Source organism: Colobus angolensis, unplaced genomic scaffold, assembly GCF_000951035.1.
Source record: "Colobus angolensis palliatus isolate OR3802 unplaced genomic scaffold, Cang.pa_1.0 Scaffold203, whole genome shotgun sequence".
Classification (NCBI taxonomy): domain Eukaryota; kingdom Metazoa; phylum Chordata; class Mammalia; order Primates; family Cercopithecidae; genus Colobus; species Colobus angolensis.
The window spans coordinates 1,675,720-1,698,214 of record NW_012115189.1 but is presented as its reverse complement, the minus strand read 5'-3'; the positions used below and the strand labels follow the sequence as shown (position 1 = coordinate 1,698,214).

Below are 22,495 nucleotides of genomic sequence, written 5' to 3'. Positions count from 1 at the left end.
ACCAGTACCATGCTGTTTTGGTTACTGTAGCCTTGTAGTATAGTTTGAAGTCAGGTAGCGTGATGCATCCAGCTTTGTTCTTTTGGCTTAGGATTGTGTGAAATACAAACTTTAAGAACATCTCTGGTGTCACCGCCGTGTATATTTTAAGAAACATCTCTAGTATCATTTCTATAAAGCATTCTCTGACACACAGACACACCCTTGCCTATCTTCTCACATCACCAATTTCCTCGTATCCAGCTCTACTCAAATACGGTAAGCCTCCTGTCTTATATTCTTATTTGTGTGCTTCCCTGCCCTACTGAGGCATGTTCCTTGAAGGCGTGAACTTAACTTTTATATCTACAATGCTTGGCATGTAAGAAGCACTCTAAGAAGAGTAGACGTTGAATCTGTTAATAGTACTCTTACTATTCACTGTGGAAGAATCAGAATACTTACCCTGCATTTAGAAAATCAACCTGTAGTTCACAACAGCTGGTAGTCAGAGGGCTCGGCCCTAGGCTCAATAGTCAGACTTAATGGATGGCACTGATTTTTATTAGTTTGACCAATTTAGACATTTCACAGGCATTAGCAAATATGTGATTAGGGTATTCATTACATTTTAGCTGCAGGATTTCATTATAGCAGTTTTTCTCTAAAGGACTGCTATGGTTAATGATCTGTCAACATTTCCATTATAACCATCATTGTTAAAGAATAATTTTGCTGTTTCAGCTACTTCCATTTGAAAGTTGGCAGTTTCTAAGCACAGAATTAGTTTTTGAAAACGTATTAGGCTGAATGTTAAATGGAATTGGCCTTTACTTTTCCCATTTTTGTGTTTTGGAACACTGAGCATCTTTCCACACACTGCTTCAGCCACCCTGAATCATAATCACTTTTGCTCTTGCTTGAAAGTGAATAGAGCTTCAGTCATCCTTCTTGTTCCTAAGTTCCAAAGTATTGTATATTCCTGTCTCCTGTGTTCAGTCACGTCCTACTTTCTACTGAACCTTGTATAGAAAAATGTATATCAGTAAAGCCCTTTAGATCTGAAGCTTGGTAATTGATATGGAAATAATTTTTTTTTTCTTTCCGCGATGGAGTCTTGCTCTGTCACCCAGGCTGGCGTGCAGTGGCACCATCTCAGCTCACTGCAACCTCTGCCTCCCAGGTTCAAGTGATTCTCCTGTCTCAGCCTCCCAAGTAGCTGGGATCACAGGCATGTACCACCATGCCAGGCTAATTTTGTTTTTTTGTGGTTTTGTTTTTTTTTTTTGAGACAAAATTTCGCTTTTGTTGCCCAGGCTGCAGCCATAAATTGGTTTTTAAAGTAATAAAACTAATGTTCCTCTTACCCCAGACTGCATATATCCTTTCAAACGGAAATTATGATCATCTTTATGCAGAATATCTTGAGTCTACATACTCCCAGACTGTACTAGGAATTTTAATTTGTAGTTTACCAACCTCAGTTTTTGGTGGTTTTTTTTTTTTCTTAAGGTACAAATTAACACTATCCCTGAACTCTGAATTTATCATCAAAGACTGAAAAATTATACACGGTCAAATTTAAGATTTTTGTTGCTTGGCTGCCTTGAACCTGAGAAATAATGAAGGATGTTCCAAGTTTTACCTTTTGCTGTTTTCCTCCAATTATTTGTTTAAGAACTAATATAACAGCAAAACCGTTGCTGTCTTCACATTAATGCCTACAAGTTTAAAAAGAAAGTTTGAAAACACTTTCCATCAGTTTTTTTTTTTTTATAAATTTTGAGTGCCTAGTGTCTAGCATCATGATGTCACTTCAACAGAGTAGCTGCATAATAAATGTTTATTTTGTAATGTCTGCTAGGGTGGTGTTTGGCACTGTTAGTACAAAGATAAATTAGTCCAGACTTTACCTTTGATGAGCTCATAACCTGTTGGTTTCTGTGAACTTAATTTCAGTGATCTATTCAGTATGTTGAATTTATGATTAAATATATTGAATTTGACTTGTGTCAGTTTATGAGGTCATAGAAGGTAAAAGTGTGTTTTGTAATAGTTCTCAGGATACATAATATGACAGGTTGCTCTTTTTATAGAATTATGCATAGTCCGGTCATGCCTATTCTCTATTGTTCAACTTGATAATTTTTCATTTACGGATTATCATGGTAGGTCTTCTGGGAACTGGCTTCCAACTGTTTGGCTATGAGGAAAAACTGCAGTCCAATCCTCTACAGCATCTCTTTGAAGTAAGTTGGCAAGAAAACGTTTCAAAATTTTTTCAGAGTACTGTGTAGCTTAGTAACATATTTTTAATCCCAGAGGTTTATCTTTATTGATTTTGAGACAGGGTCTTGCTCTGTTGCCCAGGCTGGAGTGCAGTGGTAAAATCTCAGCTCACTGCAACTTCTGCCTCCTGGGTTCAAGAGATTCTCATGCCTCAGCCTCCCAAGTTGCTGGGATTACAGTCGTGTGCCACCATACCCAGCTAATTTTTGTATTTTTAGTATAGATGGGGTTTCTCCATGTTGGCCAGGCAGGTCTCAAACTCCTGACTCAGGTAATCCACCCACCTTGGCCTCCCAAAGTGCTGGGATTACAGGCATGAGTCACCATGCCCAGCCTCCAGAGGTTTAAAAAATATGTTATTTAAAACAAGGAACCAAAACGTAGTTGAAAATGTTGCTTTTGGCTGGGCACAGTGACTCACACCTGCATCCCAGCACTTTGGGAGGCCAAGGCAGGAGGATTGCTTGATACCAGGAATTCAAAACCAGTTTGGGCAGCATAATGAGACCTGGCCTCTACAAAGTAATAAAATATTAGCCAGGCACAGTGGCCTGTTCCTGTAGTCCTAGTTACTTGGGAGACTGACTGAGGCAGGAGGATTGCTTGACCCCAGGAGTTTAAGGCTACAGTAGTCATGACACTGCACTCCAGCCTGGACAACAGAGCAAGACCCTGTCTCAGAAAGAAAGAAAATGTTGCACTTATTTTACTAGGTTATTTTTATTTCCTAATCTAAGATTTTTTAAATGTTCTTTTAGTTGATTTGGGACAGTATTTCTTCAGGTATAGAATCTTTTTAGAATAAACATGTAAGATAATGATTCAACACAGAAATTTCTCAATTTTCTGCCAGTTAATATGTACTACAGCTATTTTCATGGTAATAGCTGTATATCAATTAGACTTGAAAAATGAATATTTTTGTTCTTTTTCTGGTGTGGGGAATGGCATGTCTATTTCTCTCTGAAATCGTGTGTGCTTTTCCCATTTACATCTTTCACCTCATTTTCCTGGCTTTTGTCCAATGTGAATTTCTGTCTACTCTATTTCATTTAGTCCCTTGGATACTTTGCTTCTTTATCTTCAGTTCTTCCTGAAGTTTATTAATAAAGTCCTTCCTGTCCAAACAGTCTCCAGGGATGTGTTTCCTTTTCATTGTCCTTGTTGTTACCTCTGCCATTTCTGGGCCTCGCAGTGGAAACACAGATACGAAGTCAGCCATATTGGTGACAGATCAGGGGATCAGACTAAAGATGTTCTGCTTGTGTGTGAGGAAGAGCACTTGCAAAAATAATGCTTTACTTCTCCAGCTTAAGCCACACAGAGTGCTTCATCATTTTCCTTTCTGTTACGTGATTTTTCCCCTGCAGCTGGCTTTGCAGTTAAATTGAACAAAAACGTACTCCAGTTTTTTGTTTTTTGTTGTTTTTTTTTTTTTTTTCTGAGGAGCCTCACACTGTTGCCCAGGCTGGAGTGCAGTGCCGCAATCTTGGCTCACTGAACCTTCACCTCCTGGGTTGAAGCAGTTCTTCTGTCTCAGCCTCACAAGTAGCTGGGATTACAGGTGCCCACCACCACGCCAAGCTAAATTTTTTTGTGTTTTTTAGTAGAGATGATGTTTCACTATGTTGGCCAGGCTGGTCTTGAACCCCTGATCTCGTGATCCACCCCGCCTCGGCCTCCCAAACTGCTGGGATTACAGGTGTAAGCCACTGCACCCAGCCCATATTCCAGTTCTTAAAGACCTTTAAAAAAGGTTTGCCATTTTCCCAAGTCCATGCCAATACTGCACTCTAAATGACTGCATTTTGATTTATCATGTTAACCAAAAGATTTCTCCTCTCTTTCCCATTAAGAGTTTTATTGATAGGCAGGAATTTAAAAATTAATAATTCTTCATGGTTGTCTATAAATAAAGCATGTTCCCTCAGTGCCTGGAGTTTTTACTGTATTTATTTATTTATTTTTACACTTGAATAATTTTACCTCAAGCTTAACCTTGCGTGAGATCCAGGCCCAAAGATGTTATATGTAAAAATGTTTATTTAAAAATAGACTGCTTGTTCCCCAGTGCCACAAAGAAATAGCACTTGAGCATAAATTTAATTCTCTCAGCAAGGCCATTTTTACTCTGCAGAAAGGGTACACTCGCCAGCAGTTTTGCCACGAGAGTACACCAAACAAAGGAGACAGGGTCGTTTATAAATTGATACGTCCACCCTACTGCTGTGTCCAGTTTCCATTGGCTGGAATGGGACCTCACATTCTGTATTTGTCGCAATTGGCTAGCAACTTAGAACTTTTCAAAAGAGGCAAAGGCAGGGGAGAACAAAGGAGGAAGTTACTTGTGGAATGCTGAGAAAGGTAAAAACACCTCCAAATAAGGAAGAGGAACAGGCTGTCACCTAATGCTTGCTTGGACCATTGTAAGCATGCCAGGATAGATATTTAGACTAAATTGTGGGAGCTAAGAACACAAAGTATATTGATTTCTTTATTACGGCTAGCAGATATTTAAGAATGTTAGCACAGGTGTTTGAATACATTTTACTTCTAAGAGAAGTCACTATTTGTTCTTAATTAGACAGGGAGGAAAGTGTCTTTGAAGATGAACCTCTACTTCACTTTTTACACAGAGACACCCCATGATGCAGAAAATACACATACCTGCTTGGAGACCTTGTGTCATTGATTTAAGAGTACAGCATGACATGTGAGAGTTACTCTTTTTATCTTTCTTCTGCCCCACCTCAAAAGATTTTGTTTAATCTTGCAAATGGTAAACCTTTGTCTTCTATGACATTTTATTTTTATCATTTATTTATTTAAGATAGGATCTTCCTCTGTTGCCCAGCCTGGAATATAGTGGCACAATCACGGCTCACTGCAGCCTTGACCTCCCAGGCTCAGGTGGTTCTCCCACCTCAGCAACCCAAGTAGCTGGGACTACAGGCACACATCAGCACACCTGACTAATTTTTTTATTTTTGATTATTTGTAGAGACAGGGTCTCCCTATGTTGCCCAGGCTGGTCTCGAACTCCTGGGCTCAAGCAATCCTCTACCTCAAACTCCCAAAGTGCTGGGATTATAGGTGTGAGCCACCACATCCAGCCTATTTCATTTTTTAAATAGCAATAGGGTCTTGCCATGTTGTCCAGGCAAGTCTCAAACTCCTGGCTTCAAGTGATCCTCCCACCTCAAACTCCCAAAGTATTGGGATTACAGGCGTGAGCCACTGTGCCTGGCCCTATATAGGTAAAGGTTTTGTGGGGATTTTTCGCCATTTTGTGGAGGCGAAGTTGCACTATGTTGCTGAGGCTGTACAATATTTTAAATATTTCAGGAAAATCTGTTTTCAAACTCCACGAAAACCTAAGGGTATATTTCTTTCTATGCAGTTTAATATCATTTCCTGCCTTTAGAGACTCAAAAATAGTGGAAGATCAACATCTGTGTTAGAGGTCATTTACTGATGAGTACACTTATAGAAGGCCTAAGGGCAACAGGGTACTTCTGTGAATAACTAAAAAGTCGAATAATAATTGTGTTGCTTTCATTAGTGTTCTTTTGCCTAATAGATTCACCAGGAAACTGTATTTAAAGACAAAAGAAGGCAAGTCAGATACACCCACTTTGCTATTTGTAACAGACGACAAGACCATTACTCACTTGCTCTTTTCCTTCTCCTTTTGCAGGACAGAAAACATGCAAAGCCTAAAATGGCATCCTACAGGTTATTATATCTTTATGCGAATTTTGTAGACTCAGTTTGCATTTTAAAATTACATTTGTCACTTTGGATTACTTTCAAAAACAACTGTTAGCATAAATGAGGAATTTTTTTGAGCTTTAAGCAAATGTTAATAAATGATGATGTTATTCTGTTTCTAAAAGAAAATAGCGTAGGTGGTAATACAGAGGCTCTGCCACATGGTTATTTCTGGTCACCAGAATAGGTGACCAGAAAGTCAGAAATAGTGATTCTAAGCTTGGAAAGTGCTTGGTGTATTGGTAAATAATGTTGGTTGATATTTATTTGAAGGAAAACTTTAAGACGATCTGCATTTACTCTTTCTTATTTGTGAAAATCTGTTTTTTCAAAGCTTTGGTCGAACACTTGTTTTTTTCCTTATCGAGTTATAGTTAGTAGTGAGTTCTCTGAGAGGAAGGACCATGTCTTCGTTATCTTCCTTATCCACAACTCTAAATACTATGGCTTGCAGTAAATGCCTGAATGAATTTGCTCTTACAGTTCTCTTTTGCCCCCTTCTCTAATTATATGTAAGTTGTGGAATATAAAATGTATTGTTTGTCCGGAAATAAGTAACTCTTACAGGATACACTAATTACCATTTGTCAGAATTTAACTTACTTTGTTAACACAGTTTACTGCAGAGGAAACCACGGGCCAAACCCAGGATTCTGACACAGGTAGTCTGGCTCCTGAGTGCTCTATGCGGTCAATGCCCACACACCCCCACTATAGAGTGGCTTTATGAGCCTTTGATTTCCATTGGTTTAATTATGTATATAGAATTTTCCTATCTTTCATCCCCTGAGTTGCTATACTGGGGACACAATTTGTAGTTGAGTTTTGGCACTTTCAACCTTCTGGCATATTTGTTTGACTTTGGCAGAGGCCATCCAGTAGCAGATTTTATGGCCTGCCTTCCTCTAAATTGCACTATGATCAGTATTCTCTAAATTGCACTATAATCACTATTAGTATATTCAGTTTCTCAGCTAGCTTGGAAATGATATTATATGATAGTTGCAGAATTTCTTTGATGAAAATGTTTAACACCCACAGTCATTTATTGCATTTCCATTTTGGTGCGTATGTTTCACTACTGGTTTTTCTCTGTACCTTATAGCATTTTTTTCCCATGACATCTAGCTGTTTTGTATATGGACCTAGGATTTTGTTGGCCAGCATTTGAAACTTTAATTATTCTAATTTTTTTTTTTTTCAGTTACAAAGCAGGGAAGTAGTTTTGTTATAGTTCCCTCTTACCTTGTGAATTGGCTGTTAAATAACTAATTTTTTTTTATTTAGAATTCACATTAGTGATTCAGGAAAATATTTGCAGTAAGTTTTAGACAATATATCAAAAAGCCTTTCCACTTCATTGAAAAGTAATTTCTTTTTTTTTCGTGGTGGAGTCTTGTTCTGTTGCCCAGGCTGGAGTATAGTGGTGCGATCTCAGCTCACTGCAACCTCTGCCTCCCGGGTTCAAATGATTCTCCTGCCTCAGCCTCCCGAGTAGCTGGGATTACAGGCGCGCACCACCATGCCCAGCTAATTTTTTTGTGTTTTTGCTAGAGACGGGGTTTCACCACGTTGGCCAGGCTGGTCTCAAACTCATGACCTTGTGATCTGCCCACCTTGGCCTCCCAAAATGCTGGGATTACAGGTGTGAGCCACCACGCCCAGGCAAAAAGCAATTTCTTATGGTGAAAGTTAACAAGTATTAAATCTGAATCATGGATATGTGGGTGTCATCATTTACTTTTACCTATTTTAATAATACTTTTAAAGGTAACTTATCAGGCTTCCTTTTAGATTTAAATTATTTGAATAGACTTTAATATCTAACCAGATCTCTAAGCATATTAACCACTTTTTTTGCTACAGAAGGTTTTATTAATAGAACTTGACTCATTGCATATTGCCTATTAATATGACTTTTGTAACCATAGTCATTTTTATGAAATGTAAGGGCAGCCTTTTATAAGAGATAAATGTCATGCCAATAAAATATGCATTAGCCTGTATCCTAGCACTGACATTAAAAAAGGTTACATAGGCCAGATGCAGTGTGCAATCCTAGCACTTTGGGAGGCTGAGGCGGGTGGATTGCCTGAGCTCAGGAGTTTGAGACCAGCCTGGGCAACATGGCAAACCCCATCTCTACTAAAACAAAATACAAATAATTAGCTGGGCGTGGTGGTGCATGCTTGTAATCCCAGCTACTCAGGAGGCTGAAGATGAGAATCGCTTGAACCCAGGAGGTGGAGGTTGCAGTGAGCTGAGATCACACCACTGCACTCCAGCCTGGACAACAGAGCGAGACTCTGTCTCAAAAAAAAAAAAAAAAGTTACATAATAACACAAGTAGTATAAATTTTTTCAGTTCAAAATGGCCTTCAAAGGTTCTATTTCAGTATTTCTACCTTAACCCTTTCTAACAGGATTTAAGGTAATTACAGTGATGGGCATTTAATAAAAGAAAAATAGAAAGTCAGGGGTTAATGTATCACTAGGTAATATTACATAATAGTTTTGACCCTGAGCTTCCCCATGTCAGTAGGCAGAAAAAGTATTTAAAAAAATAGGACAAGATCAAAGCACCAATTCAATGAGTGATAATGTTTACTTGCTCTCATTTTTTAAAACATAGAATTAGTATCTATTCCTCAAGAGACAGTGTTTTTCCTAACTTTAGAGTCTCCAATTTCTCAACTTTAAGTAAATAATTCAAGACTAAATTCTTGTCACATATAGGGATATTTATGCAGTTGAAGTTTTTATTTTATGAAAAATCACGTTCAAGATTTCATCATTTAAGTTACATTTCTTTTTCCAGGGAATGTTACTGTTATGGCTAGTATTAATTTTGTTCCTTAATAACATTTATATGTAAGAAATAGTTTTTAAATTATAAGTTTAAGAAAATCTGATTCCAGCCATCACTTTTGAGAGTAGTAAGAGTCAGTGTAAGTCATTGTTAAGAATTTCCCACCTCCCAAATCACGCAAAGTTCCCCAGGCTCTTATGTGCCTTCTAGGACAGTCCTAGAGGACTCTTGTCTTCAGTGCACACTGGTCTCTTATATGTTTAGTATCCCAGCCTATATGATGCTTGGAGGCATGCAGCTCTTCTTGTGGACAGACATTAGCTGGTGGTCCTTGCCCTGTCCACAGGCCAGACCAGGTCGCTATGTACACACACCGTGAATCATTTCCCACTGTGGGCCTGCCTGCACCATCCCACTTCCTAGCTTCTGCTCCTCCTGGAAGTCTTCCCCATCTCCTCCCCATTCTAGGTAATTCTCCTTTCCTCTATCCTGGCAATTTCTCCACTTGGCCATTGTTTCTTGCTGTCCCTTCCCAACACTGCTTGCTCTTCTACCCTCTCTCTGCTTGTTTGGGACAACACTACAGTGTCTCATTGTCCTCTTAGTCTTCCTCTTAGAATGAGTTTTGAAATACCTAGCAAGGACAAAGTACACATGAATAGCTCAGTAAATATCTGACACCATTGAAATGTGCAAAAAATACTTCTGTCAGCATGAGAAATGTTAACGTTTATTAGGTGCTAGTGTGTGGTGCTCTACAAGGAGTTAATAATTATCATCCCTGAATAAAGATATAAGATATAATGAATGTGGTTATGTATGTACACATAGTAAAAGTAAGAGATTCCAAGTATGAAAAGATGAATGGAAGGTGAAATGCAGTTCATATACTACTAATAATGTATTAAGGAGGAGAAATTTGATAACTCATGAATTAGCTCAAATTAGTTATTTTTTTTACCTACCACATTTTGGCTTTATTGTTAACTGTTTGCAATATTGATATATTCAGTTTTAATTATGTGAACTCATTTGAATGTCTTTAATTTTTCATTTCATATTAGGAGTCAACTAGCAGCTAAGAAATTTCTGATCAAGGCATGAAACAGCATTAAACAGTGAAGTTGTTTGTTCAAATTATAATCATGATTATTTTTACATACTCTTTTCTAAACAGCGAGGTAAAAATTCAATGCATTTTAAGATGACAAATATATTAAAACAGGGTCTGTGGTTTCTAAGTTTTGCTAACCATCCTTAGCAGTTGTCAGTATTTCTAAGACAAGCATGGCTATAAGTGGGGTTAGAGCCCCCATCAAGGAGTTGAACTGTGCCCATGTGGCTAATGGTATTCTAGGATCAAATTTAAAGGGATAAGAAAGGTTTATCCTACTACTTTTAATTTTCGTGCTTAGTTCTTTATATTTGGGCAGATCAGCCCAAGAGCTTACTATAATTATCTCAGTTAAATTCAAAATAAATTTTTATGCTTTTTGGCAGGCCCAATATCTAGAAATAGGGAAAAGGGAATACTTTTTTTAAGGAAGTCTAACACATTTAGTTTATTCCCTAATGGAAACACAACTGGTTTTTGTGTTTTCTTTTAAAAGAAAAATTGTGTTTCCATCCTCAAAAACTTTACTAAGCCATGCTGTCTTATTATCAAGCCCAAATTTAAAATTGCCTTTTTATCTCTTTGTGTCTAAATCTAGCCTTAAAAGCAAGATATCTTCAAAATGCGTACTTTCCAAGGGTAAAAAAGCTTCATACTAACTGTATAGTTTTATATTGTGCATTTATAGGTATATTGGGAAGTGCTTATTAAAGCTCTTCTCTTTGATAGTGTCAGTTGATTTTCACTAATGTTTGTTTTATAACTACATATTGCAGAAATACTAAGAATATTCACATGTTTTAAGGGCTTTTTGATTTAATTATTTTTATTTTTTAAGAAAGAGAAGATTCTGGTGAAGTTTTTTCTAAAATAGTCCTATCAATAGCTTGAATGCATAATAGATTCTTAAATGTTTGGTTATTTGAGTTTAAAGTCCTAGATTTAAAAACAAAAAAACTTCACCCTGGAGAAAGGCTTTGTGAAAAAAAAAAAAAGAGTCTTTTGTGAAAATAAAGACTTTTTGCATATGTTTGCTTATAACTTGTGTGCACATGTACATGTGTGTGAGATAGAATCGAAAACCATTTGTGAATATATATTTATGTTTTTAACATCTGTATACTGGACTGTTAAGCAGTTGGCAATGGCTGGGTCATTCAAAAATCAAGAAGTCTGCAGTTTACTATCTTATGGGGACCCTCTTTGTTTTCCCATACCTTACCAAAATCTTCTTTGTTTTCTAACTGACATTGTACATATTATTCTGGACTTACTAATAGGACCATGTAAACGTCACCTTTTTATGATATGTGTCAAGTATCCCAAGGCCACCCCTCTCCCCAATTCAGTGATTCACTTGGAGGACTCCCAGAACTCAGCATAGTCTTACTTGTGGCTATGATTTATTACAGTGAAGGGATACAAAGCAAAATCGCAGAGGGAAAAGGCACATATGGGGTAAAGTCCAGAGGAAACCAGACTTTCCAAACTCCCAGATTTTCCCAGTGGAGTCACACAAGGCGCACATACTTCTAGCAGCAAATTTTGAGAGTACATGTGAAATGTCCGCTGGCAAAGTTCATTAGATACCCTATGTCCAAGGTTTTTGTTGAGAGTTGGTCATGTAGGTACCCTCTGCTTAGAATGTCCTAAATCCCAAACTCCCAGAAGGAAAGCAGAAGTTCAGCCTAAGCTGTATTGTTTGCACACACAGTTTAGGCACAGTGACCACTTTTATCAGTTAAGTTGGTGGAAACACTCCCAAAAATCTAAGTTAATAGATGCCAGCCGGTGGCCAACCTTGCAAGCAGGATGTTTTAAATATAATAGTATCAGGCCTGCTATGTTAACTCTTTTCTAGGGGGGAAAAAAAGGTAATTTTAACTTTTATTTAGCAGTATTTATTTATTTAAGTCTGTCATTCCAGTAATTAACATAAATCATCTATGAAAGGTGAAACTTTCTTACCTTGAGAGATGTTTAATGCCCTGTCCCGTTTGTTGGTAGTATCTAGTGGGTATAAGCCAATGTGTCCTCCAGCAGTAAAAGCATTTTTTCTATCCAAATACTGCTGTCCGGATATTTTGATAATAACACTGTAAGAGTTTAGAAGCCTTATTTTTTCATAGTTTACTCACCCATTTTTATTGCTTTCATGAGACTTGAATAGCTTTCTGAGAATAATGTGATAGTAAAGTTACTGATGTTTCAACCTGCAAGTGAGTTACAATTTGTAAATAAAATATTTGTAGTCCATATGTATAACTTCAGTACTACTTGAACTGTAATATTAATATTTTAATGTCATTTATTAACATTATATTTTGGAGACTGGAAAATGATTGAAACTACATTGGGAACCCAGATTCCTAGAGCTGGAAGAGTAAGCCTGAGCCCTTAATAAACCATCAACTCTGCCCTAGTCCTTGGCTGGGTATGGAACTAAACCAGCTAAGACAGGTGATGCAAAATTAAACTCCGGAAGAGGTGCTCCACACAGTTTTTAGGATCCTGAGTTTAGAGTATAATTATACTAACTATCTAAAAGCTGTCTTTTTTACCAAGATCACCTATTTTACACAGTAAGCTGTTTAGAGAACAGTTTAAAAATATTCGACTAAAACAAATGCTAAATCATCCTTTAGCTGTTTTCTTTGCCAGATCGAGCCATCCTACTTTATTCAACCTTTCTCAGTGAAGTTACAGGATAATAATACGGCATTTTGAAAAAAACAGAAGAAATGCCAGCTTAGTCTTAAATAGATATTCTTACCCTGGGGGTCTGTGGATTTGGACGGAAAGAAAAAATTATACTTTATTTTCCCTAACCTGTCTCAGAAATTGAGTATTTTCCTCCATTACTATATCACAAATTAATTTTCGGCTATTTGGTTATTTCAAAGTAATTCTTTTCTTCGTAACCCTGTGTATTTTATTTTATGAATTTTAGAAACATTTTGAGAAGGGGTCAATAGGCTTCACCAAGGGCCCATGGCAAAGAAGAAAAGTTACACTCTGTAATGTACCCAACTTGGAAAATTTTCAATGACAATTCTCAGAATGTGCTTTTTTGCTCTCTTTTTGTGTTAGAGATAACAGTGACTGGTTATATACTTCATTTAATGTACTATTGTACCTTTAGGTTTATGTACAAGTTAATAAAGAAGCAGCAGATGATAAAAGTGTAGTAAAATCAGCGCAGGAGTTCTTCCAACGATTGGAACTGGGCGATGTGCAAGCACTTTCACTGTGGCAAAAATTTCGGGACTTAAGCATTGAAGAGTACGTTCGGGTTTACAAGGTACTGGTTGACCCTCCCTTCTGCTTTCCCATGATGCGGTGCAGCTCTTGGCTGTAACCTGCATAGTAAAGTTGCTTGTGTTTTAATAATAGATCCATAGATGAATTTAAAATTAGGACTCAAATTTTGTGTTTTGGGCTGAAAGAACTGCAAAATAATCCTAAACCAGTATCAGGTGATATTCTCATACTTCATTTTTATCTGGCTTTTCTGTTCTAGCATTCCTTCACCTTTTCGTATTTATTTTTTGTTCTTTCACTTCCTTAAACCGGTATGTGATAGTTAATAAATTGATTCATTTAATAAACATTTGGTGGATAGGGAATAATACAACAGCAAATAGAAGAGGAAAACCCTTGTTCTCGTGGACCTTACATTCTAGCCTAAAGACAGAGCACAAACTAAACAAATTAAAGATAAAGCAAGAAACAACTATTTTTTTATTAGATGGTGTTAGATGCTAGCTGAGGAGATCAGATATGGAGTCTTTAGGTGGAATGAGGAGAATTTTGTAAAGAAGCCCATGTGACTGGAGTAAGTAAGCAAGATGAACGACAGGAGAAGGTTGAAGAGCTAGTAGCATATGGGGCATAATTCTAGGATTTCTCTAGGGCTATCCATTGCTTTTTGTGGTGATGGGAATCTTCTGTATCTGTGGCCGTCTCCTTCAGTAGCCACCAGCCACATGTGGCCTGAAGTGGTGAATAGTGTGACAGAACTAAATTCTCAATTTTGCTTAATTCCAGTTTAACAGTTTAGATTGTCACTTGGGCCTAGTAATTACTGTATTGCAGAGCACAGTACCACTGTGAGGACTTGACTGGTATAGTGAAAACTATTAGGAGGTTTGAGGAGAGGAGTGATTTTTTTTTTTTTTTTAACAAAAATAAAGAGGTCCTCGCCATCTTGCCCAGGCTGGTCTTGAACTCCCGGGTGCAAGTGATGCTCCTGCCTCAGCCTCCTAAAGTGCTGGGATTATGGGCATGAGCCACCACACTCAGCCCTTAATTTAATTTTTATTGTGTTCATGTGTATGACAGGTGGTAGAGCATCCTTAATTTTGCCTTAGGGTAAGAATAGGAGATTCAATTAACATTTCTTTGTCTTTTTGTTTCTGAACTCTTTTAGCGTCTGGGAGTATATTTTGATGAATATTCAGGAGAATCATTTTATCGTGAAAAATCTCAAGAAGTCTTAAAGTTGCTGGAGAGTAAAGGACTCCTACTGAAAACAATGTATGATCAGGTTTCTATTCTTGAGTAAAATTATTTGTTCTTTGAAATTGTTATTGATGTATCCTTTGAGTAAGGACAACAGAATGCAATGTGCAGCTTTCTTGGGATTTTTTATAGTGCTTTTTCCTGTTCAGAGTACTTTCCCACATTCTGTATTTTGCTGCCATAGCAAAAGCTGTTAAGGTTTGGAGAAACAATGTTTACTTGTTTTTTTATAAAGATGGGAACTGAAGCACAGAAAATATAAGTGACCTTCCTAAGGTCATATAACCTAATAATGGTATAACTGAAAAAAGGAAATAAATCTCATTATCTTCTGACTCAGTTTTACCTTTTAAAAGAAATCCCTGCATTTTCAAAAAATATTTAAGGCAGCATTTGAAAATAAGTATACTATAACAGGCTTATAAATGAGGAAAATGATGAAAACAGGAAGTAGAGGCAGGAAAAGTAATATGAAGTCAGAGATGATGTTAGCATATCCCTCCTAGAATTCTGTTCCCTTGCTTATGGTAGATATTTTTCTTTAAAAAAAGGTTGTGATTGATGAGTGATACATTGTATATGTTTATGGTGCACAACATGATTTGATATTTATATGCATACTGTGAAATGTTTAAATCAAGCTAATTAACATATCCGTCACCGTTATCTACTTACCTATGATGAGAACATTTAAAATCTCTGTTAGCAGTATTCCAATGTACTATGCATTATTGTTAATTATACTCACAATGCTGTACAATAGATCTCCCGAACTTACTCCTGTTTAACTTTGTAGCCTTTAACCAACATCTCCCCATTCCCTGCCCTTGGTAACCTCCATTCTACTTCTCTGCTTCTGTGATTGGAATTTTTTAGATTCCACATGTGAGACTATACAGTATTTGTTTTCTGTACATCGTTTATTTCACTGAGCATAATGTCCTTTCAGTTTATCCATGTTATCACAAATGACAGGATTTCCTTTTTTTTAAGGCTGCATATTACCTGTTGTATATTACCTGCATATTACCTGTTGTATAACATTGTATATTTTAAAGTCCACTCATCTGTTAAGGTTAATTCACATCTTGGCTATTGTGAATAGTGTTACAATAACCATGGTAGGGCAGATTTCACTTGGACATACTGATTTAAATTTCTTTGGATGTATACCCAGATGTGAGTTTGCTGGATCATATATATGGAGGTTCTGTTTTCAGTTTTTTGAGGAACCTCCACATTGTTTTCCATAATGGCTATACTAACATTCCCACCACTAGTACACAAGGGTTCCCTTTTATCCACATCATTGCCAATGTTTATTTATTTATTTTTTTTTTTTTTTGATAAAAGCCATCTTAACAAGTGTGAAGAAATTTCTTATTGTGGATACAATCCACAATTTTGCGTTTCCCTGATGATTAGTGATGTTCAGCACCTTTTCATATACTTGTTAGCCTTTTGTTTGCCTTCTTTTGAGAAATGTCTATATGGGTCTTTGGCCCACATTTTTGTTTTTCTTTTTTTCTTTTTTTTTTTTTTTAAGTTCCCGGGCATGTGTACAGGATGTGCAGATTTGTTACATAGGTAAATGTGTGCCATGGTGATTTGCTATTTGCTGCACCTATCAACCCATCACCTAAGTATTAAGCCCAGCATCCATTAGCTATTTTTCCTGATGCTCTCCCACCCCCGATCCCGCAACAGGCCCCAATGTGTGTTCTTTCCTTCCTTATGTCTCTGTGTTCACATTGTTCAGCTCCCACTTACAAGTGAGAACATACCGTATTTGGTTTTCTGTTCCTGCATTAGTTTGCTGAGGATAATGGCTTCTTTGGCACACTTTTTAATTGAGTTTTTTTTGGTGGTGGTGTTGGTTTGGTTTAGTTTTTTATTAACCTCTTACCAGATACATGTTTTCCACATATTTTCTTTCATGCTCTAGGTTGTCTCTTCACTTTGTTGATTGTTTTCTTTGCTGTGCGGCAGCTTTTTTAGTTTTATGCAATCCCATCTGTGTATTTTTGCTTTTGTTGCCTATGCTTTGAGGACTAGCTCCAAGAAATCTTGGTGCCAAGACTTCAGTGTTTTCCTCTAATAGTTTTACAGCTCAGGTCTTAGATTTGTCTTTAATCCACTTTGAGTTGAGTTTTGTACATGGTGAGAGATAAGGATCTAGTTTCATTCTTCTGCATATGGATATCCAGTTTTCCCAATGTCATTTATTGAAGAGACTGTCCTTTTCTTTTTATTTTTTTGAGACGGGGTCTCGCTGTGTTGCCAAACTGGAGTGCAGTGGCGTGATCTTGGCTCAGTGCAACCTCTGCCTCCTGGGTTTAAGCGATTCTCCTGCCTCAGTCTCCCAAGTAGCTGGGATTACAAGCACACGCCATCACACCCAGCTAATTTTTGTATTTTCGGTAGAGACAGGGTTTCACCACGTTGGCCAGGATGGTCTCAATCTCCTGACCTCATGATCTACCTGCCTTCGCCTCCCAAAGTGCTAGGATTACAGGCGTGAGCCGCCGCGCTTGGCCAAGACTGTCCCTTTCTTACTGTGTTATTTTGGCACCTTTGTCAAAAATCAGTTGACCTGGCTGGGCACAGTGGCTCATGCCTGTAATCCCACCAATTTGGGAGGCCGAGGCGGGCAGATCACCTGAGGTCGGGAGTTCGATACCAGCCTGACCAACATGGAGAAACCCCATCTCTACTAAAAATACAAAAATTAGCTGAGTGTGGTGGCACATGCCTATAATCCCAGCTACTTGGGAGGCTTAGGCAGGAGAATCATTTGAACCCAGGAGGCAGAGGTTGCGGTGAGCCGAGATCGAGCCATTGCACTCCAGCCTGGGCAATAAGAGTGAAATTCCATCTCAAAAAAAAAAAAAATTCAGTTGACCGTGAATTTGTATCTAGGCTGTCTATTCTATTCCATTGGTCTCTATGTTTTTGTCTAGTGTGATGCTGTTTTGATTACTATAGTTTGTAGTAGTTGTTGAGATTAGGTAGTGCGATGCCTCCAGCTTTGTTGTTGTTGTTGTTGTTCTTGTTGGAGACAGGGTCTGGCTTTGTCGTCCTGGCTGTGGTGCATTGGTGCTTTCTTGGCTCACTACAACCTCCACCTCCAGGTTCAAGCTATTCTCCTGCCTTAGCCTCCCAAGTAGCTGGGATTACAGGCATGTGCCACCACACCCAGCTGATTGATTTTTGTATTTGTTAGTAGAGATGGAGTTTCACCATGTTTCCCAGGCTGGTCTTGAACTCTTGGCTTCAAGTGATCCACCTGCCTTGGCCTTCCAAAGTGCTGGGATTATAGACGTGAGCCACTACAGCTGGCCCAGTTTTATTCTTTTTGCTCAATATTGCTTTGGGTATTTGGGGGTTTTTTGTGGTTCCATATAAATTTTATGATTGATTTTTCTATTTCTGTGAAAAATGCCATTGGAATTTTGGTAGGGATTGCATTGAATCTGTAGATTGCTTTTGGTGGTATGGACATTTTTAAAATATTGATTTTTCCAATCCAGTAATACAGGATATCTTTCCATTTATCTGTGTTTTGATTTCTTTCATCAGTGTTACATAGTTTTCAGTGTACAGATATTTTACCTCCTTGGTTAAATTTATTCCTATTTTGATTTTGTTGACGTTATTATAAATGGAATTTTTTTTTTTAATTTCTTTTTCAGATAGTTTGTTGTTGTGTATAGAAATGCTACTGATTTTTGGCCAGGCGTGGTGGCTCACGCCTGTAATCCCAGCACTTTGGGAAGCCGAGGTATGTGGATCACGTGAGGTCGGGAGTTTGAGACCAGCCCGGCCAACATAGTGAAAACCCATCTCTACTAAAAACACAAAAATTAGCTGGATGTGGTGGCGCATGCCTAATTCCAGCTACTTGGGAGGCTGAGGCAGGAGAATTGCTTGAAACTAGGAGGCGGAGGTTGCAATGAGCTGAGATCGTGCCACTGCACCACTCCAGTCTCGGTAACAAAGTGAGACTCTATGTCAAAAAAAAAGAAAAAAACTACTGATTTTTGTATGTTGATTTTCTATACTGCAACTTTACAAAATTTGTTTATTAATTCTAACAGTTTTTTGGCGGAATCTTCAGGGTTTTCTACTTATGAGATCATATTCAGAGTTTTCTATTTATAAGATCATATTGAAAAAAAAATCATATTACCTGCAGAGACAATTTAACTTCTTTTCCAATTTGGATACGTTTTATTTTTGTTTCCTGCCTAATTGTTTTCTAATTTAGCATTTAGCTCCCTGTCAGCTAATCAGAGATATACCAGTGAAAGAAGCCCAGACGTCTATAATGTAGAGGCAAACCAATTGCTTAAGAGACATGTCACTTTTCATAGTACCAAAGCAAAATTTCTCCTGTCATATTTATAAGGAAGATGTGAAACGTAGTTAATAGCATCCTCAGTAATGTCCCTAAGGAAAATTTTTAGATTGTCATATACAGATGCCAAAGTTTGGTCATACAGGAAAGACAAAAATCTGTGGTTTTAATACTTGGGTACTTTGTGGCAGGTTAAAAATTAGCCCAATATTGAATGTTATAATACCGTAGAAGGAGAATGTGTGACATTTCATAGTTACAATGCAGCTGCATCTCATTTTTCAACTGGGTATATTAAAGATTTTATTTCTGAGTACCTTATCCAGAACTACAGATTTAAAAGCTAAGATAACCAAATATTAATTACATCATACCCATTCGTAAGAGATTCTTGGTCGTATTCTTGTTTTTTACCATTGTTGGTTAAAGCTTGAATTGGCATTGCTTATTGCAGTGTGGGTAATAAAAATAGCTTCTGGTTTGCTGAAGATAATGTTTTAGATATTACAGTTTTAAAGGTCTGAATTTATTATGTTGCTTCAAAGTTACCTTTTTGCATTTCTAGAAAAGGAACGGCTGTTGTAGATCTCTCTGGGAATGGCGACCCCTCCTCAATTTGTACTGTAATGCGAAGTGATGGTACTTCTCTCTATGCAACCAGGTTTGTAGCCTCTGTGAGGGTAAACATTTGGTTCTAAATCTGTTGCTTTCAGATGAAAAACTATTTACAATTAATTATGCATTATCGAACTCCACAGCTGACGACATTATTCTATAAGCTGTAAAACTGAAGTACTTCATAATCAACTAAAAGTATTTTACAATGGCATGTTGGCAGGAAATGTATACTAAAAGATGACCATATTAGCTCAGGGGTTTCCTCATGCTGTAAAGAACATCTTACATGCACATAAATACCAGACCTCGTTGGGATTTCGTAAAGCAGGCTGAGGGAGAAGGCAGCCATGTCACATTTTTTTTCCATCCGTCTCTGTGACTGACCTTTGTGGAAGGGCCAATCTCTGTTCATCAGTAAGAAGTGGGTTTATCAAGCACTCTTATTTCTGGGACAAAGCTAATAGGAAAGAGAAGCACCGGTGGCAAAAGTGTCTCCCAGGCGAGAATTTTATATTAGGTCACAAATAACTTTTGTAACATAAAGTCACGATATTTTGTTGTTGTTATATTAACTACCGTAATTTATTCCAAACAAATTATGTACCTTAACACCTCTACTTTAAGCAACCAATCAAGTCTCTTAATTTCCCCTTAGGAAATTCATCTCTTACCTTCTATTACTTTTCGACATTTCCCTTGACCAATTCTATGCAATTGGGATTAGGAAATGAGAAGAGCTTATATATCTAAGAGGTACATTGTTTTTCTAGATAAGCAAATATGTATATTAGAAAAGTTTTTTGTATCAACTAATTATTGCTAGACAGATTAAATAAATAAATCCTTGCACAGTAGTTATAAGAAGTATCCATTGAGAACAGAGGCTCTGTAAGTATTTGGGTCTGGTTAGTGTCTTTTTTGGGCTATCATTAGGTCTCAATTTTTCAACACCTATATTTTTCTTTGGAAAAAGAAACATCCCGTCAGAAAAGGGGCCCTATGACATGAGATCTCTATAACTATCCTGATTTGGTGTTTTTGAAGGCTGTCATTAGATGTAGACTTTTTGTGTATTTACCTTAACACCTGTACTTTCTTTTTTTCTTTGAAAATAATTTTCTTTTTGCCACTTATCGAAATGTTAGATTTTTCGCTTTGCTTTAATGTCAGTTGCTTCTGCCTTCTAGTGGGTTTTGTATAGAATACCTTTGTGTGGGGGTTGTAAATCAAAGTTGTTATAGCAGACAAAAGTGCAAGAGAATACTGAAAAGAGCAGAGTGTGAGGCTGGAGACCTGGGACTGTTGTTTAACTCTCTGGGCTATGATTCTCTACTTTGTGAAATGAGAGATCTGGATTAAATGACCTGGCACTTCTTTTGGCTTTGAAATTCAGTTTCTACAAATTCAACCTAGAAATTGTTCTTATTCTTTTGTGTTTTTTCATTGGATCAAAAAGTTTCCCTTTGTTTTGTCCTTGTCTCAAACCAAAAAAATGTAACACGTGTCTATTTGTGACATCATTTTTGTGATAATCTGCTATACAAGTTTCTCAACATTTTAAAATTATAATCCCTCCAAGCAACCTTTTCAGCTATATTTTTCCTAATTGCCAATTCTCATGAAATTTTATCCCACAGATATTCTGTATCTCTGTATATATTGTATGCATATCTGTGGTTTATGCATGAAAAATAAGATTTTTTGTTGGCCAACTGTAGTGGCTCATACCTGTAATCTTAGAACTTTGGGAAGCCAAAGCAGGAGGATCACTTGAGACCAGAAGTTTGAAACCAGCCTAGGCAATAATAATGAGACCCATCTCTACAAAAAACATGCAGTGGCTCTTGCCTGTATTCTCAGCACTTTGGGAGGACGAGGAGGGTGGATCATCTGAGGTCAGGAGTTCAAAACCAGCCTGGCCAACATGATGAGACTCTGTCTCTACTAAAAACACAAAAATTAGCCAGTTTTTGCCTCCATTGAGAATGCATGCTCTTTGCAATGTCAGGATCATGAGATAGGTACTAATGACATTTTGATGATCCCTAACATTTCAAAAGATCGAGGAATGTTTTCAGTCTTTCCAGTATCATATGTTGTTAATCAAAAATAGCTCTAATTTTAAACTTCAATATTTCATAATCCTTGACTTGCAATTTTGGTTTATTTTTCATTATTTCGTATGCCAGCTAGATACTTGTATCTAATCAGAGATAAAAGAGAAGTTCTGTCAAAGGACTTTATGGCCTTTTTTTTTTTTTTGGAGACGGAATCTTGCTCTGTCGCTCAGGCTGGAGTGTAGTGGCACGATCTCAGCTCACTGTAGACTCCACCTCCCACCTCCTAGGTTCAAGCGATTCTCCTGCCTCAGCCTCCTGAATAGCTGGGATTACAGGCGTGTGCCACCACGCCCAGCTAATTTTTTTTTTTGGAGACGGAATCTTGCTCTGTCGCTCAGGCTGGAGCGTAGTGGCACGATCTCAGCTCACTGTAGACTCCACCTCCCACCTCCTAGGTTCAAGTGATTCTCCTGCCTCAGCCTCCTGAATAGCTGGGATTACAGGTGTGTGCCACCACGCCCAGCTAATTTTTGTATTTTTAGTAGAGACAGGGTTTCACCTGTTAGGCTGGTCTCGAACTCCTGACCTCAAGTGAGCCTCCCACCTCGGCCTCCCAAAGTGCTGGGATTACAGGCATGAGCCACCGCACCTGGCTGACTTTATGGTCTTTTAAATGCATTAGAAGGTATCCCCCTGACTGACCCAAGACTTCGAAAGTCCTTAATAATACTAATAGGAGAGTATCTAGACAATACCTGTTTACTACATCATCTGTATTTTAAATATGTTCGTTAAGAGAATATATTGCAGAGAAGTAACGGCTGATTCTTTTTAGTAGAGACTTAATCATAAAACATTTACCTACAAGACACTTCACCCAGAGCTATTTTAGTTGTTATTACTACATGCTGTAGAACTTTTATATATTAATTTTATTTATTTATATTTATTTTAGGTTTTACTTTTGCCAGTGTTTT

The 22,495-nt window shown here is 37.6% G+C and overlaps 1 protein-coding gene across 1 annotated transcript in view; it reads left to right on the top strand.

Annotated features, from left to right (window-relative positions):
- Nucleotides 1–22,495, top strand: part of RARS2 (arginyl-tRNA synthetase 2, mitochondrial) — a 74,149-nt gene that overhangs the window by 43,943 nt on the left and 7,711 nt on the right. Inside the window, exons 8-11 of the mRNA XM_011941951.1 lie at nucleotides 2,152–2,228; nucleotides 13,105–13,263; nucleotides 14,392–14,498; nucleotides 19,406–19,520. Coding sequence (XP_011797341.1) covers nucleotides 2,152–2,228; nucleotides 13,105–13,263; nucleotides 14,392–14,498; nucleotides 19,406–19,520 — 458 coding nt within the window. The remainder of the gene's footprint in view (nucleotides 1–2,151; nucleotides 2,229–13,104; nucleotides 13,264–14,391; nucleotides 14,499–19,405; nucleotides 19,521–22,495) is intronic.